General features: G+C 40.4%; 1 protein-coding gene across 4 annotated transcripts in view; it reads right to left on the bottom strand.

Moving 5' to 3' along the window:
• Positions 1–10722: 10722 nt before the first annotated feature.
• KRT78 (keratin 78) overlaps positions 10723–19753 on the bottom strand; it is a 36561-nt gene continuing 27530 nt past the window's right edge. For 2 of the 4 annotated variants that reach the window (XM_074270294.1, XM_074270293.1), the window contains 10 exons: positions 19580–19637; positions 18567–19072; positions 17777–17997; positions 16791–16851; positions 16051–16146; positions 14811–14975; positions 14192–14317; positions 11823–12043; positions 11550–11584; positions 10723–11436 (listed from right to left, as the gene is read on the bottom strand). In XM_074270294.1, coding sequence (XP_074126395.1) covers positions 11225–11436; positions 11550–11584; positions 11823–12043; positions 14192–14317; positions 14811–14975; positions 16051–16146; positions 16791–16851; positions 17777–17997; positions 18567–19072; positions 19580–19637 — 1701 coding nt within the window. In that variant the 3' untranslated portion in view covers positions 10723–11224. The remainder of the gene's footprint in view (positions 11437–11549; positions 11585–11822; positions 12044–14191; positions 14318–14810; positions 14976–16050; positions 16147–16790; positions 16852–17776; positions 17998–18566; positions 19073–19579; positions 19638–19753) is intronic. The other 2 variants (XM_074270296.1, XM_074270297.1) reach the window with 1 other exon arrangement.

Here is a 19753-nt window from a genome sequence, read left to right as displayed (position 1 = left end):
GGAGAGGAGAGAAAAGGAGAGAATTTTGGTATACACAGTAGAATACAAATAGAGGACTGAAATAAAACAATATAGAATCCACATTTTACCTATATATATATGAATGTATGTACATGTGTGTGTTAATTATGCATTACATTCATGTGTATATGTGTACATCACTATTGCTAGTCCTCCCCTCTCAAACCCTCCTCCCAATGAAGTGGCTTCCTTTGAAGACAGCAAGTTGCCCAACACAATTAAGACTACTTATTGAGACATTGTAAAAGAAATTCCTTTTAAGAGATAAACTGCACCAGATGGCCATGAAGGTCACTCCCAATACTGAGTTCTATTCGTCAGGTAATAAGATAATAACAATAATAATTTGTTATTGTTATTTATTTCTCTCAGACATGTCCAGCTCTTCATGACCCTATTTTGGGTTTTCTTAGCAAAGATATTGGAGTGGTTTGCCATTTCCTTCTCCATTTTGTTTTATAGATGAAGAAACTGAAGCAAACAAGATTAAGTAACCTACCCAGGATCACACAACTAGAAAATGTCTGAGACCATATTTGAACTAAGAAGTTGAGCCTTCATAACTCAAAGCCTCACATTCTATTCACTGTACCACCTAGCTATCTATTTATCATAGTAATCACTAGCATTTATATAGTATTTAGAATTAGGAAGGCTCTTATGTATTCCTTACAATAGCACTGGAAGATTATTCCCATTTTACAGTTGAGGAAACTAAGGCAGAAAGAGATTAAGTATCTCGTCCAGGGTTGAACACTTTGTCCTAGTTAATAAGTTTCTAAGGCAAGATTTGAATGCGGGTCTTCCTCATTCCAGGTCCAGTATTCTATCCATTGCATCATAATACAAAGAGTATCAGTCTGGTTTTCCACATGTCTGGGATGCTGGAGTGGAACAGGGCAGAACAGCTAGGAAATAGTACAGATGAAGGAGAAAACATTGACCCTATTTTCAGGAAGCTCCCAGTCTAAAGAGAGAAATAAAACTTGTGTAAGGATAACAGAATCAAAAAAGCATCTAGGCAGAGTATAGAGAATCTGTTTTTTTCTAGGAAAACATTCTAAGGAGAGTGATCTAGAATATGGTGAAGAAGAAAGGGGAAGGAGAAGAAGGAGAAAAAGGAAGAAGGAGGAGGAAGAGGAGGAAGAAGAAAGAAAGAAAGAAAGAAAGAAAGAAAGAAAGAAAGAAAGAAAGAAAGAAAGAAAGAAAGAAAGAAAGAAAGAAAGAAAGAAAGAAAGAGAAAGAAAGAAAGAAAAGAAAGAAAGAAAGAAAGAAAGAAAGAAAGAAAGAAAGAAAGAAAGAAAGAAAGAAAGAAAGAAAGAAAGAAAGAAAGAAAGAAAGAAAGAAAGAAAGAAAGAAAGAAAGAAAGAAAGAAAGAAAGAAAGAAAGAAAGAAAGAAAGAAAGAAAGAAAGAAAGAAAGAAAGAAAGAAAGAAAGAAAGAAAGAAAGAAAGAAAGAAAGAAAGAAAGAAAGAAAGAAAGGAAGGAAGGAAGGAAGGAAGGAAGGAAGGAAGGAAGGAAGGAAGGAAGGAAGGAAGGAAGGAAGGAAGGAAGGAAGGAAGGAAGGAAGGAAGGAAGGAAGGAAGGAAGGAAGGAAGGAAGGAAGGAAGGAAGGAATAGAAGCTTTGAGGAAGAGGAAGAAAAAATTTCAGGGAAGAGAAATGTTCAATAAAGCTTGAAGCCTAGAAAAGGTATGCCTAAACTTCCTAGGTTTGTTGTTAGAAGTACTTTGCGGTGTTTCAATTAATTGATGGTTTTTACAAAAGCCAGGGATAATATTTCAATAATATTCAAAAGACCAATAAAAATGTATTTTTTATTCCTTTAAAGTTCAACAATATGTTCAATAATAAAAAAGAAAGAAAGAAAAGGCATGTCTATATGTTCCCTCCTCCAGTCAGAAGACGCATGCGAGACCTGACATTGAGCCACATGGATGTTAAAGAAGGGTTAGAGGACCCAGGAAATTCCAGTATCCAACACTGTAAAGGTCAGGTACAAATCTGGGCTGGACCAATACTAGAAGGTGTCAAAAGACTGAAAGAAAATTGTGGCTTTCCTTCCTCTTTTTTTCTGATTCAACCAGAACCTTGACTAAGTCCTTGGAGATCTTTTTCTCCATTCCTTGTAGGAGACTGGAATTAAACACTGCCTTAGATTTAGTGAATGAGACTGTTGGAGTAAGGAGAGAACTTAGCAGACATTGTGTCGACCTCCTAGAAATTTGCTCAGATGCTTAATCCAGTGTTTCTCACCACATCCCAGTGCTTTTCTTTTCAGAAAAAGAGATTCCTATTACCTGTGCTTCATCTTCCCAAATAAAGGAGGAGGAAGAAGAAGAAAAAAAGAAGGAAAAAATTGAGGAAGGAGGATATGGAATTGTCCCTAATTTAGCTATCAAGCAGAAGATCCTCTGTTTGGCACCCAAAACTTTTCACAGTCTGACTCCTTCTCTAGTCTTCTTACATCTTATTTGACTCTCCTCATCCCCCATGTCCTCTGTGATCTAGTAACACCCACCTCTTTGGCAATAGTCCATACCCAAACTCTAAACATTTTCATCTGCTGTCCCTCATACCTCACATCTCCTTCCTCTTCATCTCTATGGCCTAGCTTCCCTGGTCTTCTGCAAATCTCAACTAAAAATCCCAAATTGTATGAGATTTCCTCACTGCCCCTTAATTCCAGTGCCTTCTCTCCATTAATTATCTCCAGTTTATTTTGTATAATTGTTGTTTGTGAATAATTATTTTCATGTTGTTCCATTCCCCCTCTTTCTCCATTAAATATTTAATTCATTGAGGGCAGAGTTTTTTGGGGTATTTTTGGTTTTTTTGCCTTTCTTCATATTCCCAGGAGCAGTAGATAGAATACCAGTACTGAAGTTAGGAAAGGTCCAAGTTCAAATCTGGCCTCAGATACTGCCTAGCTATGTGACCCTGGAAAGTCATTTAACCCAGAATGCCTCAAATAATAATAATATTTAATTCTATATACTATCATTTAACATAACACCTGGTACATAGTAGGTGCCTAATAAATATTTATTGACCAACTAACTAGAAAGAGACAGTGGGGAAATTGGTAAATTATCTTTTTCCCAGATCATAAAACTTTGAATTAGAAGGCATCTTGGAGATCCTGTAGTCCACCTCTCTTCTTTTACAAAAGATAAAATCAAAGCCCAGAAAAAAAGATTAAAGTGTGTGAAACCAGCAAAAAAAAAAAAAAAAAAAAAAAAAAAAAAAAAAAAAACCTGGAATCCTCTTCCCCAGAGAACTTGGCCCCACTGGTTAAGCTGCAGGAATTGTGATGACAGGAGATGAATAACCCACTGCCACTCAGCTGTCAAAATCATCTTCCCATTGCACTGCCTAAACAGTTTACTCTCCTGCTCAAAAACTATCATTGACTCCCAATTGCCTCTAGGATAAAAAACAAGCTCTTGAGCCTGCAAATTTCAGGCCCTCCCCAATTTTACTCCAACCTATCTTTCCACCTTTGTTTTTATATTAATCTAATGTTTCTTATCTCTACATTTCACTCAAACTGGATTATTGGTTGTTTCCTGAATTTAGCATTCTATCACCTGACTTTTTGTACACAAACAAGCTGGCCCCTTACCTAAAATGTCCTTCTTCTACCACTCAGAATCTTTATCTTTCTTTGAAGCTCAGCTCTTCAGCCACTTTCCCTGTGAGATTTTCCTCATTTCTCCCTCTCCCTTTCCCTCTTCTCCTCCCCCCTCCTTGTCCTTCTCTGTGTCCCTGTCTCCACCCCCTCCTCATGTTCTTCATGTCTCTCCTTAAATCTCTCCTCTCTCTTGCACACATACCCATATTGCAAGTGCTCTCTGCTTTCTAAAATTACCTTGTATTTAGCTTTGTACATGCCTTTCCCTCTCATTTAGAAATGTTAGCTTCTTCAGGTCAGGGACTATTTTCTCATCTTTTTACCCCATGCTTTGCACAATCCCAGTACATTGTTGCTCAGTTGTTATTCAGTTGTATCTGACTCTTCCTTTCCCCCATTTGGAGTTTTCTTGGCAAAGATGCTGAAGTAGCTTGCCATTTTCTTTTCTCGCTCATTTTACATATGAGGTACTGAGGCAGAATTAAGTGACTTGCCTAGAGTTATACAGCTAGTAAGGGTCTGAGATTGAATTTGAATTCAGGTCTTCCTGACTCCCCCCCTCTCCAGCCCTCTGTTCATCCTGCCACCTTGCTGCCCCACATAGTAAGCGTTTAATAATTGTTTATTGAATTTAATTGAGATAAACAAATTCAGTTGTTAAATGTACAAGTAATAATCTTCCTTCCTTGGTGAGGTTTGGGAAGGAAGAAAATAAGAGAAGTCCAGAATTGGACACCAGGAGACCTGGGTCCAGAATCCCAATCCCTTCTACATCCCTGGACAAATTCCTCTGACTCTCCAGTAGTACCTTCCTCCACCCATAGGGTGCCATCAGCAAGGAAGTCCTCAGGGAAGGAGTTGGCCCGGGATTCTCAAGGGTGTGAGCCTTCACTCCTAATTGACCTGTCTTCTCCTTCCCCGGAGGCTTCCATCACATTCTCAGACTCTCTTATCTACCTTCTTAACTGTGTAGGTGGCCAAGAAAGCAGCTGAGTGAGATTTGGTTCCAAAACAAGGCCCATGGTACCAAAAAAGGAGTGATGTCAGCTTTCTGAGTTACTCATCTAGGGTGGAAGAACGTGAGGGGTTATAACTATGTATTCCACTCCACCCTGGGGATGCCTGTGTGTAGTCCCCGAATTGTTCCTTGGCTCCTCTGAATGATTGTGTCCATCCCTCTGCCTCTGAGCAAGACAAATTAGATCTATCCTAATTAAGAGTGTATGCCTTCTTTTTCTCTAAACTCTTGATCCTCTGTCCTTTCTAGTTATGCAATCAATATTCAACCCTTCTTGCTACTGTCCCAGAGGATGGGGGAAGAAAGCTATGTCTTCCACTTCCTTCTTTGTAATCAATAATTCTAATTCTTTTCCCTACCTCCTGAATGTAAGATGATAGGAAATAGGCTGCAACTATTCTTGTTTATTCATGTATTCATCCAATAACTATGAAGTATTTGTTTGTGTATTATGAGAGATTCAATCATGTTAAGATCCCTACCCTCAGGGAGTTTACAATCTAGGAGAGACATAAAGCTTTCTAAGTTGAAGAAACAAGGCTACAGACGCTCTTAAATCATCTGGAAGAAGCTCCTGGGGTTTAGGGCGTGAGTTGTGAGTTGTGAGAGGAAGCAGTTAATGTATTGTCCTCCAGCAGCTCAAAATGAAGTGAGTAGAAGAATGTAATAAGCTGGAATGATAGGTGCAAAAATGAGGGGGGAAGAGGTTTTATGATGGGAGAAAGACAATCAGTATTTCCATTCTCCTAGATTGCCACAAAACTCCTTCTAAAAGCCTTGAAAAAGGAAAGGACAATGGACTCATGTTCATAAAGACCAAAGAATGGGAGACAAAATAGAAAGGGATAAGAGGGAGAATCTATCCCATCTTCTCTTGTATCAGGAATGGAAATAACATATCATATGAAAACTGCATACCCTTTGACCCAGCAGTGTTACTACTGGGCTTATATCCCAAAGAGATCTTAAAGAAGGGAAAGGGGCCTGTTTGTGCAAGAATGTTTGTGGCAGCCCTCTTTGTAGTGGCCAGAAACTGGAAACTGAGTGGATGCCCCTCAACTGGGGAATGGCTGAACAAACTGTGGTATATGAATGTTATGGAATATTATTGTTCTGCAATACTATATGATGATCAATTCTGATGGATGTGGCCATTTTCAACAATGAGATGAACCAAATCAGTTCCAATAGAGCAGTAATGAGCTGAACCAGCTACACCCAGTGAAAGAACTCTAGGTGATGACTGTGAACCACTACATAGAATTCCCAATCCCTCTATTTTTGTCCGCCTGCATTTTGGATTTCCTTCACAGGCTAATTGTACACTATTTCAAAGTCTTATTCTTTTTGTACAGCAAAACAACTGTTTGTACATGTATACATATATTGTATTTAATTTCTATTTTAACATATTTAACATGTATTGGTCAACCTGCCATCTGGGGGGAGGGGGGAAGAAGGGGGAAAATTAGAACAAAAGGTTTGGCAATTGTCAATATTGTAAAATTATCCATGCATATATCTCGTAAATAAAAACTATTTTTAAAAAAAGATACAAGAAGTAAGTGTCTTTAGCACCATGTGTCCAAATTCCCTTACTTTACTAAAGGAAATAAAAACTAGAGAGGCTCTCAGCAAGAAAAGTCCCACAGGCTCAGAATTTTAATTCAGGGCTCTCGGATTCAAGATACAGGCATTTTCCCATTATCCCTTGCTCTGAGAAAGGGAAAGGAAGGATTCTCCCAAGTTACTATTCTTCCTGCATTGTTTGACAGCTATGCTTATCATTGTTTGACTTTACGTTCCAAAGGACTGCTATTTCCAAATGTGCTGGGTGTACTGTGTGGCAAATCCCAAACACAAGAAATCTAGAATCACTTATAGGGAACATTTTTCTGTTCACAATGATCTTTGTTTGGAAAAAAATTCCTCCCTTTGGAAACCATGGCCAAAAAAGCCCGTTTCTAGGGAGCTTTCCTGAATACCTATATTTTGATCATTATTACTTTTGCTCCACATTGGAAGTACAACCCACACCCCTGCCATTATGTCCTAGGTTCTCAAAGAAAAATCTTAAGAGAACTTCCAGTCTTTAACTATCAAGCACATTTCCAGGATACAGACAAAGACAAAATTAAAACTCTCAGTTCAGAGTTCTAGACATAGGTCTTCATCATAGACTGATGAAGGACTCAAAGAATATATCCGTGGATTTATCCAAGGAAAGATTCTTAAAGAAGGAAAAGTGTGGCTCAATATAGCTAGGTAGGAGGGAAGGGATAGACCTAGGAAGAAAACATGAGGAATCTGGGAGATATAAAGAAAGTTTTCAAAAGAAAAAACTTTCATGTTCAAAAATCAGGTAAAAAATGTTCTAGATCGCTAATAATAAGATACAAATTAAAGCAATTATGAGTTTTCATTCCACACCAGCAAATTGACACTAGCCAATGTCGATGTGGCTCTGGGATGATGGGCACACTATGGATGAGGAATTCAGGATCCTGAGCCACATGTTACATAGTGGAGTTCCTCTATTGATGAGCTGGTTCCCAATATCCAGTCCTTTTGTTACAGGTGATTTTGTTTGTTTGTTTGTTTGTTTGTTTGTTTACTGATCTCAGTGGTTTTTCCAGTCTTGGAATAAATCCAAGAAGTTTGTCAGGGATCCTTAAAGATTGCAAGTTTCTAGGAAGAAGGTTGCCTGATGATCTAAAAATACTAAGTGTTTTCCCTTTTGGAAGGGAAAGATCAATCAATTAATTTTCACCAAAGGATAAAACATTGATTTCTCATCAATTCTGGCTTCCTCCAGATTCACATTTGGATTTTCATATGTATTATCAGGATCCATTGGTGAAACTTTTATCTGAGAATTCTATTTGGGGTTGCTCTATTTACTGCAAGAATCCACCCATCCAGGATGGTTTGCTTTCTCACTTGTAGATAAGGGATTGACTTTCTGTTGACTTTAAGTCTTGAAATTCCATGTAGGAGATCTGTGCCCACTACAATTTCCTTCCCCACAGTAAGAATTGCTGTCAACTTGTGGCAGTAGTATATGTCATGTGCTTGCAGTCAGCCTAGGAGAAGAGGTCCAGAGAATCAAACTTTCCACCTCAAGGGACAATAGCAACGAGGTCACTGATAAATTCCCAACAGAAGCATTGTGGCCGAGGTCAGTTCTCCAATTTGGTCCAAGAGAGTAATACACATATAATATTCTTGAACTCTCACCTCATTTGTGGAGAAGAAGGATTTTCTAAGCATTAGAGTCTCAAAATCTAAGTGCTCTAACCAGAAAAGGAAGATTTCTTTGGTATTGTTTTGCAAGTAATATCAAATAATATCAAATTTAAGAGTTCTCACGTTTGGAAGTTGGACATTCTAGAAGAATAAGGAGATTTCTTGATGCTCCTTGAAGGAAAAAAAAAGATAGTATGCATTGTTCCTGCTCATTGAAGAGAAAAGATCAAGTTATTAGGACAGCGAGAGTCTGTTGTAAAAGGGATTGTCTATACACAGTTCCCAGAGTATATCCATCATCTAGAAGGAATCTAAGGCACAGAATGGTATTATGAATTTTAGAGATAATCTTTAGGAGTTTAGAGAAGAGGGAATCAAAGAGTTGGTCTGATGGTAACTCTTAAGTTCTATCTTTCAGAAAGGGATGTGCTAAAGCCAGATCTTACCAGCTAGCATAAACCAGTTGTTAAATTTTCAATATGAATATTTATACTTTAGATATCAGCAAACACTACAAATCAAGGCCTGCTTATTTTTCTGTTGATTATTTTGACTTGAGAAAATTATTAATAAAATGTTAACAATGCAGATTAAAATTAAAGATAGGCTGTGCCTTTTAGGAGAGCTGTTAGACATTTACCAACATACCCCTAAGGAGAACTAATGTGCTGTATGTGTTTTCTCCTGAGAGTCTTTTGCATCTTCCCCATTTTCTTTGGGGTAAAGTGAGAACTGTCTTGTATACAATGTGCATTTTGTGCTTTGAAAGCTTATTTTGAAGCTGGGTACCCTGATGGCCACATTTGAAGAATCTATATGCGCTATACCCTGAGTATATTGGGAGACTTTCCTGGAAATTCACCATATTGGGGCAGTGGGCCAAAGAAAAGGGATGACCTTCATTGCATCAGCATTCAGAATTTAACCCAGTTTGTGTGAACCTAGAATCATGAGGTATTCCATTTACAAGTTACAATTAGAAGATGTTTGTGAAATTATACAAAACCAAAAGAACAATATTCACAGTGACTACGATAATGTAAACAAAAAAGCAGTTGAACTCAAATTAATTTCAATGACTAGTCTTGGTCCTGGATAATAAGATGAAGCACAAAAGGCAGAAAACTACCAGTGAAGAATGTTGCATATGCTGTCAAGTGTGGTTGCTTAGTTGGTTGGTTTTTTGTTTTTTTCTTTGTTACAGGAAGGGGACAAATACAACTCAACAAGATTTGAGATTTGAAGGGTGGAGAAGGGAGAAGAGAGAAGAGAGAGGAAAGAGGAGAGAAGAGAAAGGAAAGAGAGAAAAGAGAGGCATAAGAGGAAAAGCAGAGAAAGAGAGAAGAGACAGAGAAAGAGAGGGAGGAGAAAGAGACACAAAGAGAAAGAGAGAGGAGAAAATGAGCGAAAGAAAAAGAGAGAGAGAAAGAAACAGAGACAGAGAGAGACAGAGCAAGAAAGGAGAAATACAGAGAGAGGAAAGAGACAGAGACAGAGAAAAAAGGGAGACAGAGATGAAACAAACAGAGAGGCAGAGAAAGGAACAAGAGGAAGGAGATAAAGAGCAATAGACAGAGAGAGAAAGAGAGAGAAGGGGAGAAAGAGAGAGAAAAGGGGAGAGAAACAGATGAGAAAGAGAGATAATATAAAGTCCAAGGGTTCAGTGCAAGGGAACAGAGAGGGAGGTAGGGGAGGAGGGATGTTGGTTAAGATTTTGAGATATAGCCAGTACAAGGAGTCTGAACAGGCTTGCCCTGTGAGATGAGACCAGATGGGGACCCTAACTGAGGAGTGTCAATTTGTCACAAGAGGGAAATAGCTCTACTATAAGTTTCAGAAGGGAAATAACTAGAAGGTCATTTGACTCAAAAGACCTAGCTGAGAACAGCTTAAAGTTGGAAGATAGATGCCAGAGAGAGGCAGACCAAGAAATAAGGGGGCCCAAGAGTCATCACAAGAGTCAAAGAAGTGGAGAAATGGAGACCAGGGAGATCTAGGGAGCTAAACCAATGTCTTCCAAAATTACACAATGAAGGAGAAGAAGTCTGAAAGGAATCTGATTCTTTTTATTCTTGGTCTTGGAAGAGAAGAAGGGAATAAACATTTATATACAACCTATTATGTGTCACACACTGTGCTAAGTGCTTTACAAACATTATCTCATTTGATTCTGAAAAACAACACTGGAAGGAAGATGCTATTATTATCTTCATTTTCAGTTGAATAAACTGAGACCAACAGGATCACACAGCTGTCTGAGATTAGATTTGAACTCAGGTCTTCTTGACTCCAGGCCCACCACTTCATCCACTGTGCCTATCAGTGGGACTATATGGTTTTTCCTCACTTGTTCCTTCAATCTGTGGTTGGATCTAGATTAGACTCTGACTCTAGGAAATACTTTTGTTCCAACTGGACTAGCTTAATCTAACATAATAAGAAAGCATCATGGCCAGGGTAGAGTCTTCTCTGCCTTTGGGTATGAAACAGGAAGTACTGAGGAAAGAAGGAAAGGAAACCCAGGCAATGAAAATAAAAACACAAATAATCACATAAACAAGGAGAACTCTAAGCTGAGAACTGGGGAAGAAATTCATAAGAATCTAGATTTAGAATTAGCTGTGACCTCAGAAGCCATTTTATACATGAGAAAACACATAACCCAATGGTCCAAAGTCATGGAGGTGACATGCACCAAAAGTTGGATTTGAACCCAGTCCTCAGAGTTAGAGTCACTAGACAACAATACCTCTTCACCCCAGAACCTCAAAATTCTCTGAAAAAAAAAACAAAAACAATGAGCTCTTCAGGACTGGGAAACAAATAAACTTTATTGTTGCTCCAGAATCTCAAACCCTTATTTGAAGGTGTAACCCAGAGAAATTAAACAAATTGCCTGAGAACTTGTACATCTATGACAGAGCTGGGATTTGAACTCAAGTCCTCCAAAGCCAATGCTCTCTCTACCCTGTTAGGCAGCCACTCAGAAAAGCACAAGTCCAGTCCTAGTCTGGCTTTTCATAGTTATGTGACCTCAGGTAAATCAGTAAAGTCTCTGATCATCCTTTTCCTTGTCATTAAAATAGGTATAATAATATTTGTACTACATGACTCATAGAGACATTGTGAGGAAAGTGAAACTATAAAAATGTGAGCTGCTATTGTTTGTGGGAAAGAAAAAGTATTGATCAATGTCTGGAACTATGAGGGAACATAAAAGGGACCCAGCTGGTTGAGGAGGGAAAGCTCTGGGTTGTGGAACTCTGTCTGGGCCATTGGGGTTTGCCTTTGGGATGCACACTGTCATTCAGTATATGATAGTCTTCAAAGTTGACATAGTTGTCTTCTTCAAGATGGTGCCAGTGACAGAATTGGAACTGGATTTAGAGAAGCCAGAACCAGAAGCAGAGATGGAACCAGGGTCTTTGACTAAATGGGAGCCTCCAACAACAACACTGGAGCAGCTGAATCCTGAGTTCTCACATCCTCCAGAGCTAGTGGTACCTCCACCAACCAGTGCTATAAAGAAAGATGCATCTATTAATAATACTAGGACTTCTTTTTGTCACCCTTTGTAGGGCTAGAGCAACACCAAAGCATCTACCCCCTCTCGGAAGTCAACCAGGACTTACAGATGCTGACATTGTCGGTGTATTCCCCAGACATCCTGTTGAAAAAAGACAAGAGGAGGAAAATCTCAGTCAGGACCCACTGTATCCATAAAATCAACCAACCCACAGGACAGGAAGAGTTCCCAGGACCCAATTCATAATCCCTCTTTGTAGATCTGAATACTGACTCAAAGTGGGAAAATGACCTAAGGTATGAGGGCAAGTATTTCAATGAAAGTTCCTTCATCAGAGTGCTGCTAAATCATCCCAGAGTCCTCAAGGCCCCGCAATTACCTGCACTCCTCGCCCTCCAGTAGTCTCTTGTAAGTGGCTATTTCCACATCCAGGGCCAGTTTGGTGCTTATCAGCTCCTGGTAGTCCCGGAGCAGTCTTGCCATGTCTTGCTTAGCTTTCTTAAGCGCACTCTCTAAGTCCACCACCTTAACCTGAGCATCCTTGATGGCCTGTTCTCCCCGTTGTTCAACATCACTGATGGTTGACTGGATTGTGGCATTCTGGGAGAGGAAAAGCATCAACTATTGTAGCTATTACAAGCACTTTCTCTCCTTTATCTCCTTCTTTGTCATAGAGTAAAGCTGGGCAACCTTCTAGCTCTTTCTGAATGGGTAGGGGGTCTTCACCATTAGGGAGAAAAGGGGCCTTAAGGAATAGAATGAAGAGTAAATGCAAGACTGTTCTGACAGAGGCCTTGGATTTAAATCTCAGGTGTGGCACTTTCTAGCTAGGTGAACTTAGGCACATTACTTCAACTCTGACTCCTGCTTTTAACTTCCAAAGTAGGAGTGATTAGAATATCCACGGCCTAAACTTCAAAAGGTTATTGTAAGGAATGTTCTTTATAAATCATAAGGGGCCATAGAAAGTTGAGGTATTATTATAGTGAATTCTCAGATTTTCAGAGCGGAATAAGACATGACATCCATACCCAATTAGTATTTGATTGATCAATTGAATGCAGAGATTCCCTACCACATTCACATGACAGAACCCAACTGTATTCTAAAGACTGTATTCTAAAAAATTGAAACATTTTAGTATTGTCCGGTATTTGTGATTATCTATGGCATAATGCTTCTCCATCAGGATGAGCATTCAGAGAAGTGGACCTTGTAACCCAAACTACGATGATTTAGAGAATAACTTGGCAAAGGAGAAAGGAAAGAGCTGATATCCTGGGAATTCAAAGACCTTTGTAACAAGCCATAAAACTACCCTATAAGAAGTCCACTCAGAAGGAAATCCAGCTTCTTCATCCCATTTCCTGACTCTACTCCTCTGTTACACACACACACACATACACACACACACATACACACACACACACACACACACACACACGATGAAAAGCATCACCTCTAAGACTGATGCAAAGCACCCACCTAAGTAGAGCTAATAATTCTTGTCTTTTTCATTTCTACCTCTAGACTTTCCTACATTACACTTTCCCCAGGGTAGGATGAAAGCATTAAGCATTTTGGTTTAAAATACTTTCCCTTTGAAGTTCTAGCTAAGATGAGTAAATCCATAGTAATTTCAAAACTAGCAACAAAGAAGTTAAGAAAACAAAGAAGTGATCTTGTCAATAGTCCCTTACCTAGCAATAGTATTCAGTTACTTGGGGTTATAGGAGAAAATAAGGAATTGTCTCCAGATAGAATACTTAGGATCTCCTTTCCACATAAATGTTATATTTATTTCTCCTTCATTCAAGAAAACCAGTGACATCAGAAGGGTGATATCTTGACTTGCAGGTGAATTGAATTTAAATGAGACAAGGGCTATGCAAGTCACCAGACTCATTCTCTTCCAGAGTCATCTGAGTCTAATAGCAAGACAACTAACTGCTGATGGTCCTAGATGCAGGGGAGACCTCTGTCTTTTTAAGCTAGATCTTTCCTAAGTCTCAGTTTGTCTGAGGTAACACTCATTCATTGATTAAGGCTAAGTAATAAATAGGCCCAAAGCGAGGGGAGCCCTCTTTTACCTAGTCAAAAAAAAATCAATTTAGGAGGGGAAAACTTTCAGGATTTCTGGTCAAAACAGAAAAAATAGCAATTTGCACTCAGTCTAAATCATCAAAACCAAAAAAAATTAATAATAATCCAAGTGAGATTTGGGGTGTAACATATTGTTGGTCAATCAGTGAGAGCCAGAGGAATTTGGGTTTTAGTCATAGGCAAGCAGATCCATTTGAACACCAATAAACTTTATCAAAAATAGTTTTCCAATATTATATTTCAAGAAATCATAAATGAAGCTGCTTGGGTCAAATAAGTTAATTGTTGCAGTTTTATGATAGAATAAATAAGGAGGGAAGAGAAAAAAAAGAAATCTAACCCATAAACTCCAAGATATCTTGCAAGATTTCAACAACCAAAATTTATATACCTTTGGCCAGATAACCCATAGGAAAGGCTATGATTCCATAGCCACATAGCTACATCCTAAACAATACACCAAGAGGGAGAAATGAATTTCTCTGCTTACACTCCTCATTAATTGAGGGTTGAGTCCTATCTTTGGAGGATTCAATAGAAAGAGAAGCATTAGTTGTGTAGTATAGTTTTAGGGACATAAAAGGCAGCAACTGGATAGAGATACTGAAGGAGAAGAAGAGGGTCTGGGGGACCAGAAGAACCTACCTGCTTCTTAACATTCTCAATCTGATTTTGAAGTCTCTGAATTGCTTGGGTCAGCTCAGTGATTTGAATCTTGGTGTCTCTTATGCTGTCTCCATGTTTCTCTGCAGATATTTGAAGTTCCTGATACTGAAGGAAGGAAGCAGAGGTGACACTATTACTCACTTGTGGCTCCTATCCCCTAATGGTGACTTATAAGATCACTTTTGACCCTGAACACTCTAGATCCCCTCTGTACAACCACTTCTCCCCATGTCCAAGTCTATGATGTCCATTAATGGATTTAAGTTAGACTATTGAAAGAATTTCAGTTCTCCCCTCCAGGACATATAAGAATGTGCATTCAAAGATTGAGCCTCCTCAATGGATGGACATTTAGGGGACACTGAACATCATCAGTTTCCCCTTTTTATCATAATCCCTGCAAAGGAGGAGGACAATGGCACCTTACCCTAACCCTTTTCAGTAGCAGAATATCACATCACACAGAATATATCCAGTCACCAAATTCCCAGACTCCTTCCTGACAGCACTGGCTATATGACTTGGAGAAAATTCAAATGACCTCTAGATAGGAACTATGAAAAGTGAATGGAAAAATAGACAATGTCAGGACAAGGACCTTGTTCTGGTACATGGCTTCAGCCTCTGCTTTGCTCCTTTGAGCAATAAGTTCATACTGGGCTCGGATCTCTGAAATGATGCTTCCCAGATCCAGGTATCGGTTATTGTCCATAGAAACAACCACTGAAGCATCGTTGCCATGAGTCTTGATCTGACTGAGTTCCTATAGAAAGAGAAAGCATTATCTTGAGTTCTCCACTCCAGTCTGGAGTCCCAATTGCATTTGAGCTTCTAGACTGATACAATCTTAGAATCAGTGCTCAGAATCACCAATGAGGGCATGTCAAGGCAGGGACTTGGCAGAGAGAGGTGTCAAGCTAGACTATTATATTCTAGAGAAAAGAAATAAGTATCCCAAGGAGACATGTAAAGGCTGGTGGGACAATCAAGGAAAGAAGACGAGGACCTGTAGGGGACACTGTAGGAGAATGGAATAGAGAGAAAAAGAAAAAAAGCTTTTGGGGCAATTGAGAAGAAGGCTACAGTATAGCATAGTAGAAGGGGAGAAGAAAGGAAAGTGTATTTTATAAGCCACCTACAATCCTGAAAAGTAGGTTCTATTATTATCCCCTTTTTATAGTCGAGGAAATTAAGGCACAGAAAAGTTAAATTGCTAAGCCAGTCATATAGATAGTGTCTGAGGCTATATTTGAATGCAAGTCTTCTTGACTCCAAGCCCAATGCTCCATCTAGCTGATTCTGGAAGAGCATGGGGATTGGGAGGAGATACTGGGAGAAAAAAGGGGGAAGGAGAGAAGTGGAGGAGTTGGCGAGATCCTAAGAAACAGGAAAGGATTGAAGGGTACTTAGAAGAAGGACAAGGAATGAGTAAGGGCACTGAAGGGAAGAGGAAGGGGTTGAGAGGCAGGTGCTAAGGACACTGAGGTAGAGGGAAAAGATGAGGGATACCCTCCAAGACCATAGGCCAGGAAACCAGAGGAAATCTGATTAGCATCTAGCTTATTAGAGAGGAGAATGAATAAGAAATAAAGTAAAAGTTGTGAAGGATTTATAAGGATGGGGATGATGGGAAATCTGGGGCCAGGAGGACCAAGACTTAAGGAAAATACTAAGGTTCTGAATCAATAGAGTCTGGAGGAACACAATATGCAAATTTGTCTAACAGGGGTACCCCTCCTGGCCAATCAAAAATTTGGTAACAGAAACCATCCCGACCCCCCTTTTGTCCCACTCCCTTTCCCCCTCCGTGGGCCTTCAGCAGACTGTGCAGTCCTCACTTCATTGAAGATACTTTTCAAAAAGCAGATCGTTTCTCGAAGAGTATCCACTTTGCCTTGTAGCTCCACCTTGCTCATGTAAACACCATCTGTGTCCTAGGGGAAAAAAAGGAGGCAAGAGACCTCAGCTAACTGCTGCCTGGTTCCTTTTTTCTAACTTAGAAGGTAATGGCCACCTTTTTCTATCCTAGACTCCAGCTCTATCCCCATTCTACAAAACCTCTCATAATCTCTGCCTAACCATACAGGAAAACATTAGGGTTAAACATAGGGCACCCCTCTTTCACAACAATTTTTATTCTCATCTTCCAGGAAATCTTCTTTGATTAATCCCAGCCAGTTCTTCTTAAATAATTCTTTCCCTCTTCTTCTAGAACTACTATCTAGACATCTTTTCAGCAATCCCTAGCTCTTGGTATATGTGTATATGTGAGTATGTATGTCAGGGTTGTGTGTCCTATTTCATCCAGTGGTCTGGGAACTCCCTGAAAGGCAGGATTCAAGCATGTAATAGTTGTGTGACCCTAAGCAAGTCATTTACTTCTGTCTGCCTCGATTTCCCAATCTGTAAAATGGAGATAATAATATCACTTACCTCCCAGGTTTGTTGTAAAGATCAAATATAACATTTATAAAATACTTAACCCAATGTTTAACACACAGTAAACACTATTGAAATGTAAGTTATTTTTTATTCATCATCATCATCATCAGAGGAAATAACATTAGGTTATTCTCACCTTTTTGAGAACCACAAGGTCATTCTCAGCTGTGGGACGTTTGAAAGCCTCCTGTTCATACCTTTCAAATGAGAAAACACAGATTGAAGTGCCCTAGAGGTCATCCTATCTGTTCTACTGGCTTTAAACCAGTCAGTCCTGATATAATCCTTGTTTCCTCCCTACTCCCATGTCCTTAAACTCTACAGAACAGAAGGCTCTCTTTGCCTTTTTAAGAAGTTTTCTCTTTCCCATCAAGTAGCTGCTTCCTCATGTTGAATCCCAGCCCTTATTGTCAGGTCCTTTACAGAGGAAGGTCTGGTCAGGGAAGTGAAACTCCAGCAGGAGCATGAATGAAGCTGGAAGCTAAGGGCTATCTTCAATGACCCTTCTCCCTCCCATCCTGACAACCCAATGGTCAGAATCTGAACCCCACTGACTCACAGTGGCTGAACAGGAATTTCCTGAGTTCAGAGAGCTATTGGGAGAGGCAGCCAGGTATTGTGGGAAAAACATAGATCTTAGAACTAGGTGTTGTTTGTTTAGCTATTTTGCTCATATCCAACTCTCTGTGACCCCATTGAAGCTTTTCTAAGCAGATACTGGAGTGGTTTGCCATTTCCTTCTCTGGCTCATTTTACTGAAAACTGGAAACTGGGGAAACTGAGGCAAACAGGGTTAAATACCTTGCTGAGTCACGTAGCTAATAAATGTCTGAAGTCAGATTGGAATTGAGGAAGGTGAGGTTTCCTAATTTCAGGTCCAGCACTGTATTTACTGAACCACCTAACGGTCCCAGAACTATATGACCCTGATTGTGTGACTACTTTCTAGCTAGATGAGGAAAGTTAAATGCCTCTCTGGACTTCTGTGTCCATCTTTGCAAAATCAGAAAGTTGAGCCAAATAATCCCTGAACTTCCTTCTTGCTTTAATCCTCTGTCCATCTCCTTGGGGCCCTCAGGAAAAGAAGATGGATGGGGGAGGGCAGGAGTTGTTTTTTCCTACTTGGTTTTATAATCCTCCTCCTGCTCTTGACAAGACTTCAGCTCCAAGGTTAGTGATCCATGTTCCCCCTGGAGCTGCTCTAGTCGCCTCCTCAGCCTGGCTATATAAGCCTCAAAGAAAGGCTCCATGGTTTGAAGGTGGCCGCCCATCCCCGCCTTCTGGTCCTGCAAAAGCTGCCACTTGGTCTCCAGCACTTTGTTCTGTTGTTCCAGAAATCGAACCTGATACATAAACAGAAGGATCTTGAAAATTCTCCAAAGGCAAAAAAGCCTCAGAATTGAAAATGGACAGTGGAGAGGAGAGAGCTAACCCTGCTGTCAAAAGACTCAAGTTTGCCACTTTTTGGCTAAGTTCCAAGGGCAACTCATTTCCTGGGGTCAGATGAAGTCTAAAGATGCTATAATTCTGTGGTTGGTCAGCCCAGTGAAGTTGTCTCTTTATGAATTAAACAAATCAAGTCTCTAATTTGATCTTTGGCAGGTTACAAAGAACATTAGAGTTTTTTGAAGGGTTAATGGAAGTACCTATCTTAATATTGATTAATTATGTATAAACAACAGCCCCTGCAGCCCTCTCCTGTAATATCCAACAAGACGAAACTGCTTCTAAGACGGTTGAGGGGTGTGATAGCTAGGTGGGGGAAGGGGATTTTCTAACTTTGACAGATGATTGGACAGGTCATGGAGAGAAGCCAGAATCCCTCTCTCCTCAAAAATCTCTAAACCTAGGCCCAAGAACCATCTCTCTGCTGAAAGTGTAGCTGTAGGGGATTGAATGCAATGACCCTCACCTTGTCGATGAAGGAAGCAAACTGGTCGTTGAGGGCTCTAATCTGCTGCGTTTCCTGAGCCCGGACAGTTTGGAATTGAGGGTCAATCTCAATCTTGAGAGGACTTAGGAGATTCTGATTGATGGTGACCTCTTGGATGCCTCCTGGGGGACAAAGACCAGCCCCAACCCCACCCTGCCCAAACTTCACCCCAAATCTGCCCCGTGACGCCCAGCTTCTCTCTCCTCTGCCAGAGATGCCCCTCGCCGCTCCCATGGAACAAAGGCTTTGGCTGCTGAAGCCACCATTTGTCTTTGCTTCCCTGATGCCAGCTCTGCGCCAGTTCCCCACCTGGGCAGAGCAAGCAGAGCGGGCACTGAAGCCTCCACGGGCACCAAATGGCACACAGGACATGATCAGGACGGATGGTCTCAGCAGCTTCAGACAGATGGACAGATGAGGTGAATGAGTTCTTGCCCTGGGGCTCCAGCACGAGACTTTTATCCCCACCAAGAGCCGGGCTGGACCTGGGAGAGCAGGATGGACGAGGATGATATTGGTCTGACTATGTCTGTCACTCCCTTCCCCTCATACTGACCTGTCCTAACACACCCAGAATCAATCATCCCACAACCCGAGGCCCAGCCTTGCCATGAGCAGAAGAACCCTATCCTTCAGAGGAATGAGGAGATACAACCTACTTCAGGCAACTTTCTTCCTAAAAGCAGAAATGGGGACCCATATACACCCAGGACACAGACAGAGAAACAAAGCAGAACCAGGGGCAGTCAGATAGTTTGGAACATCAATTAAAGGTGGGATGATATGATAAGAAAATGAAATAAGCAGAGAAAGGCGTGGATAGGGAGTTTAGTGAGAAGGAAGGGGAGAGGGGAGAAAGGAGAAGAAGAGGAGAAAAGGGAGAAAGGAAAAGGGAGGTCTAAAAGGGGAGGGGCAACAGGAGAGACTGTGTGCTTAAAAAGTGGATTTAAAAAAAAGAAGTGGGGAAGGACTAGAGAGCTGGTTTGCCCTACCAGAGTAAACAGCTTGAGCCAAGGAGCTCCAGGAATTGAGAAACTTCTCAGCAGCCTCCTGAGCAAAGGAAAATGAACCTTCTAGTAGACTCTGCTCACCACCAAGACTGGGGTGTGGGGGAGGATGTCAAAGGAAGCAGGGAGAGGCTAAAAAATCATTTAGGCTAATGACAC

This window comes from Sminthopsis crassicaudata, chromosome 5, assembly GCF_048593235.1.
Source record: "Sminthopsis crassicaudata isolate SCR6 chromosome 5, ASM4859323v1, whole genome shotgun sequence".
Classification (NCBI taxonomy): domain Eukaryota; kingdom Metazoa; phylum Chordata; class Mammalia; order Dasyuromorphia; family Dasyuridae; genus Sminthopsis; species Sminthopsis crassicaudata.
Note: the sequence above shows the minus strand (reverse complement) of the source record. Positions and strands in the feature narration are given on the sequence as shown.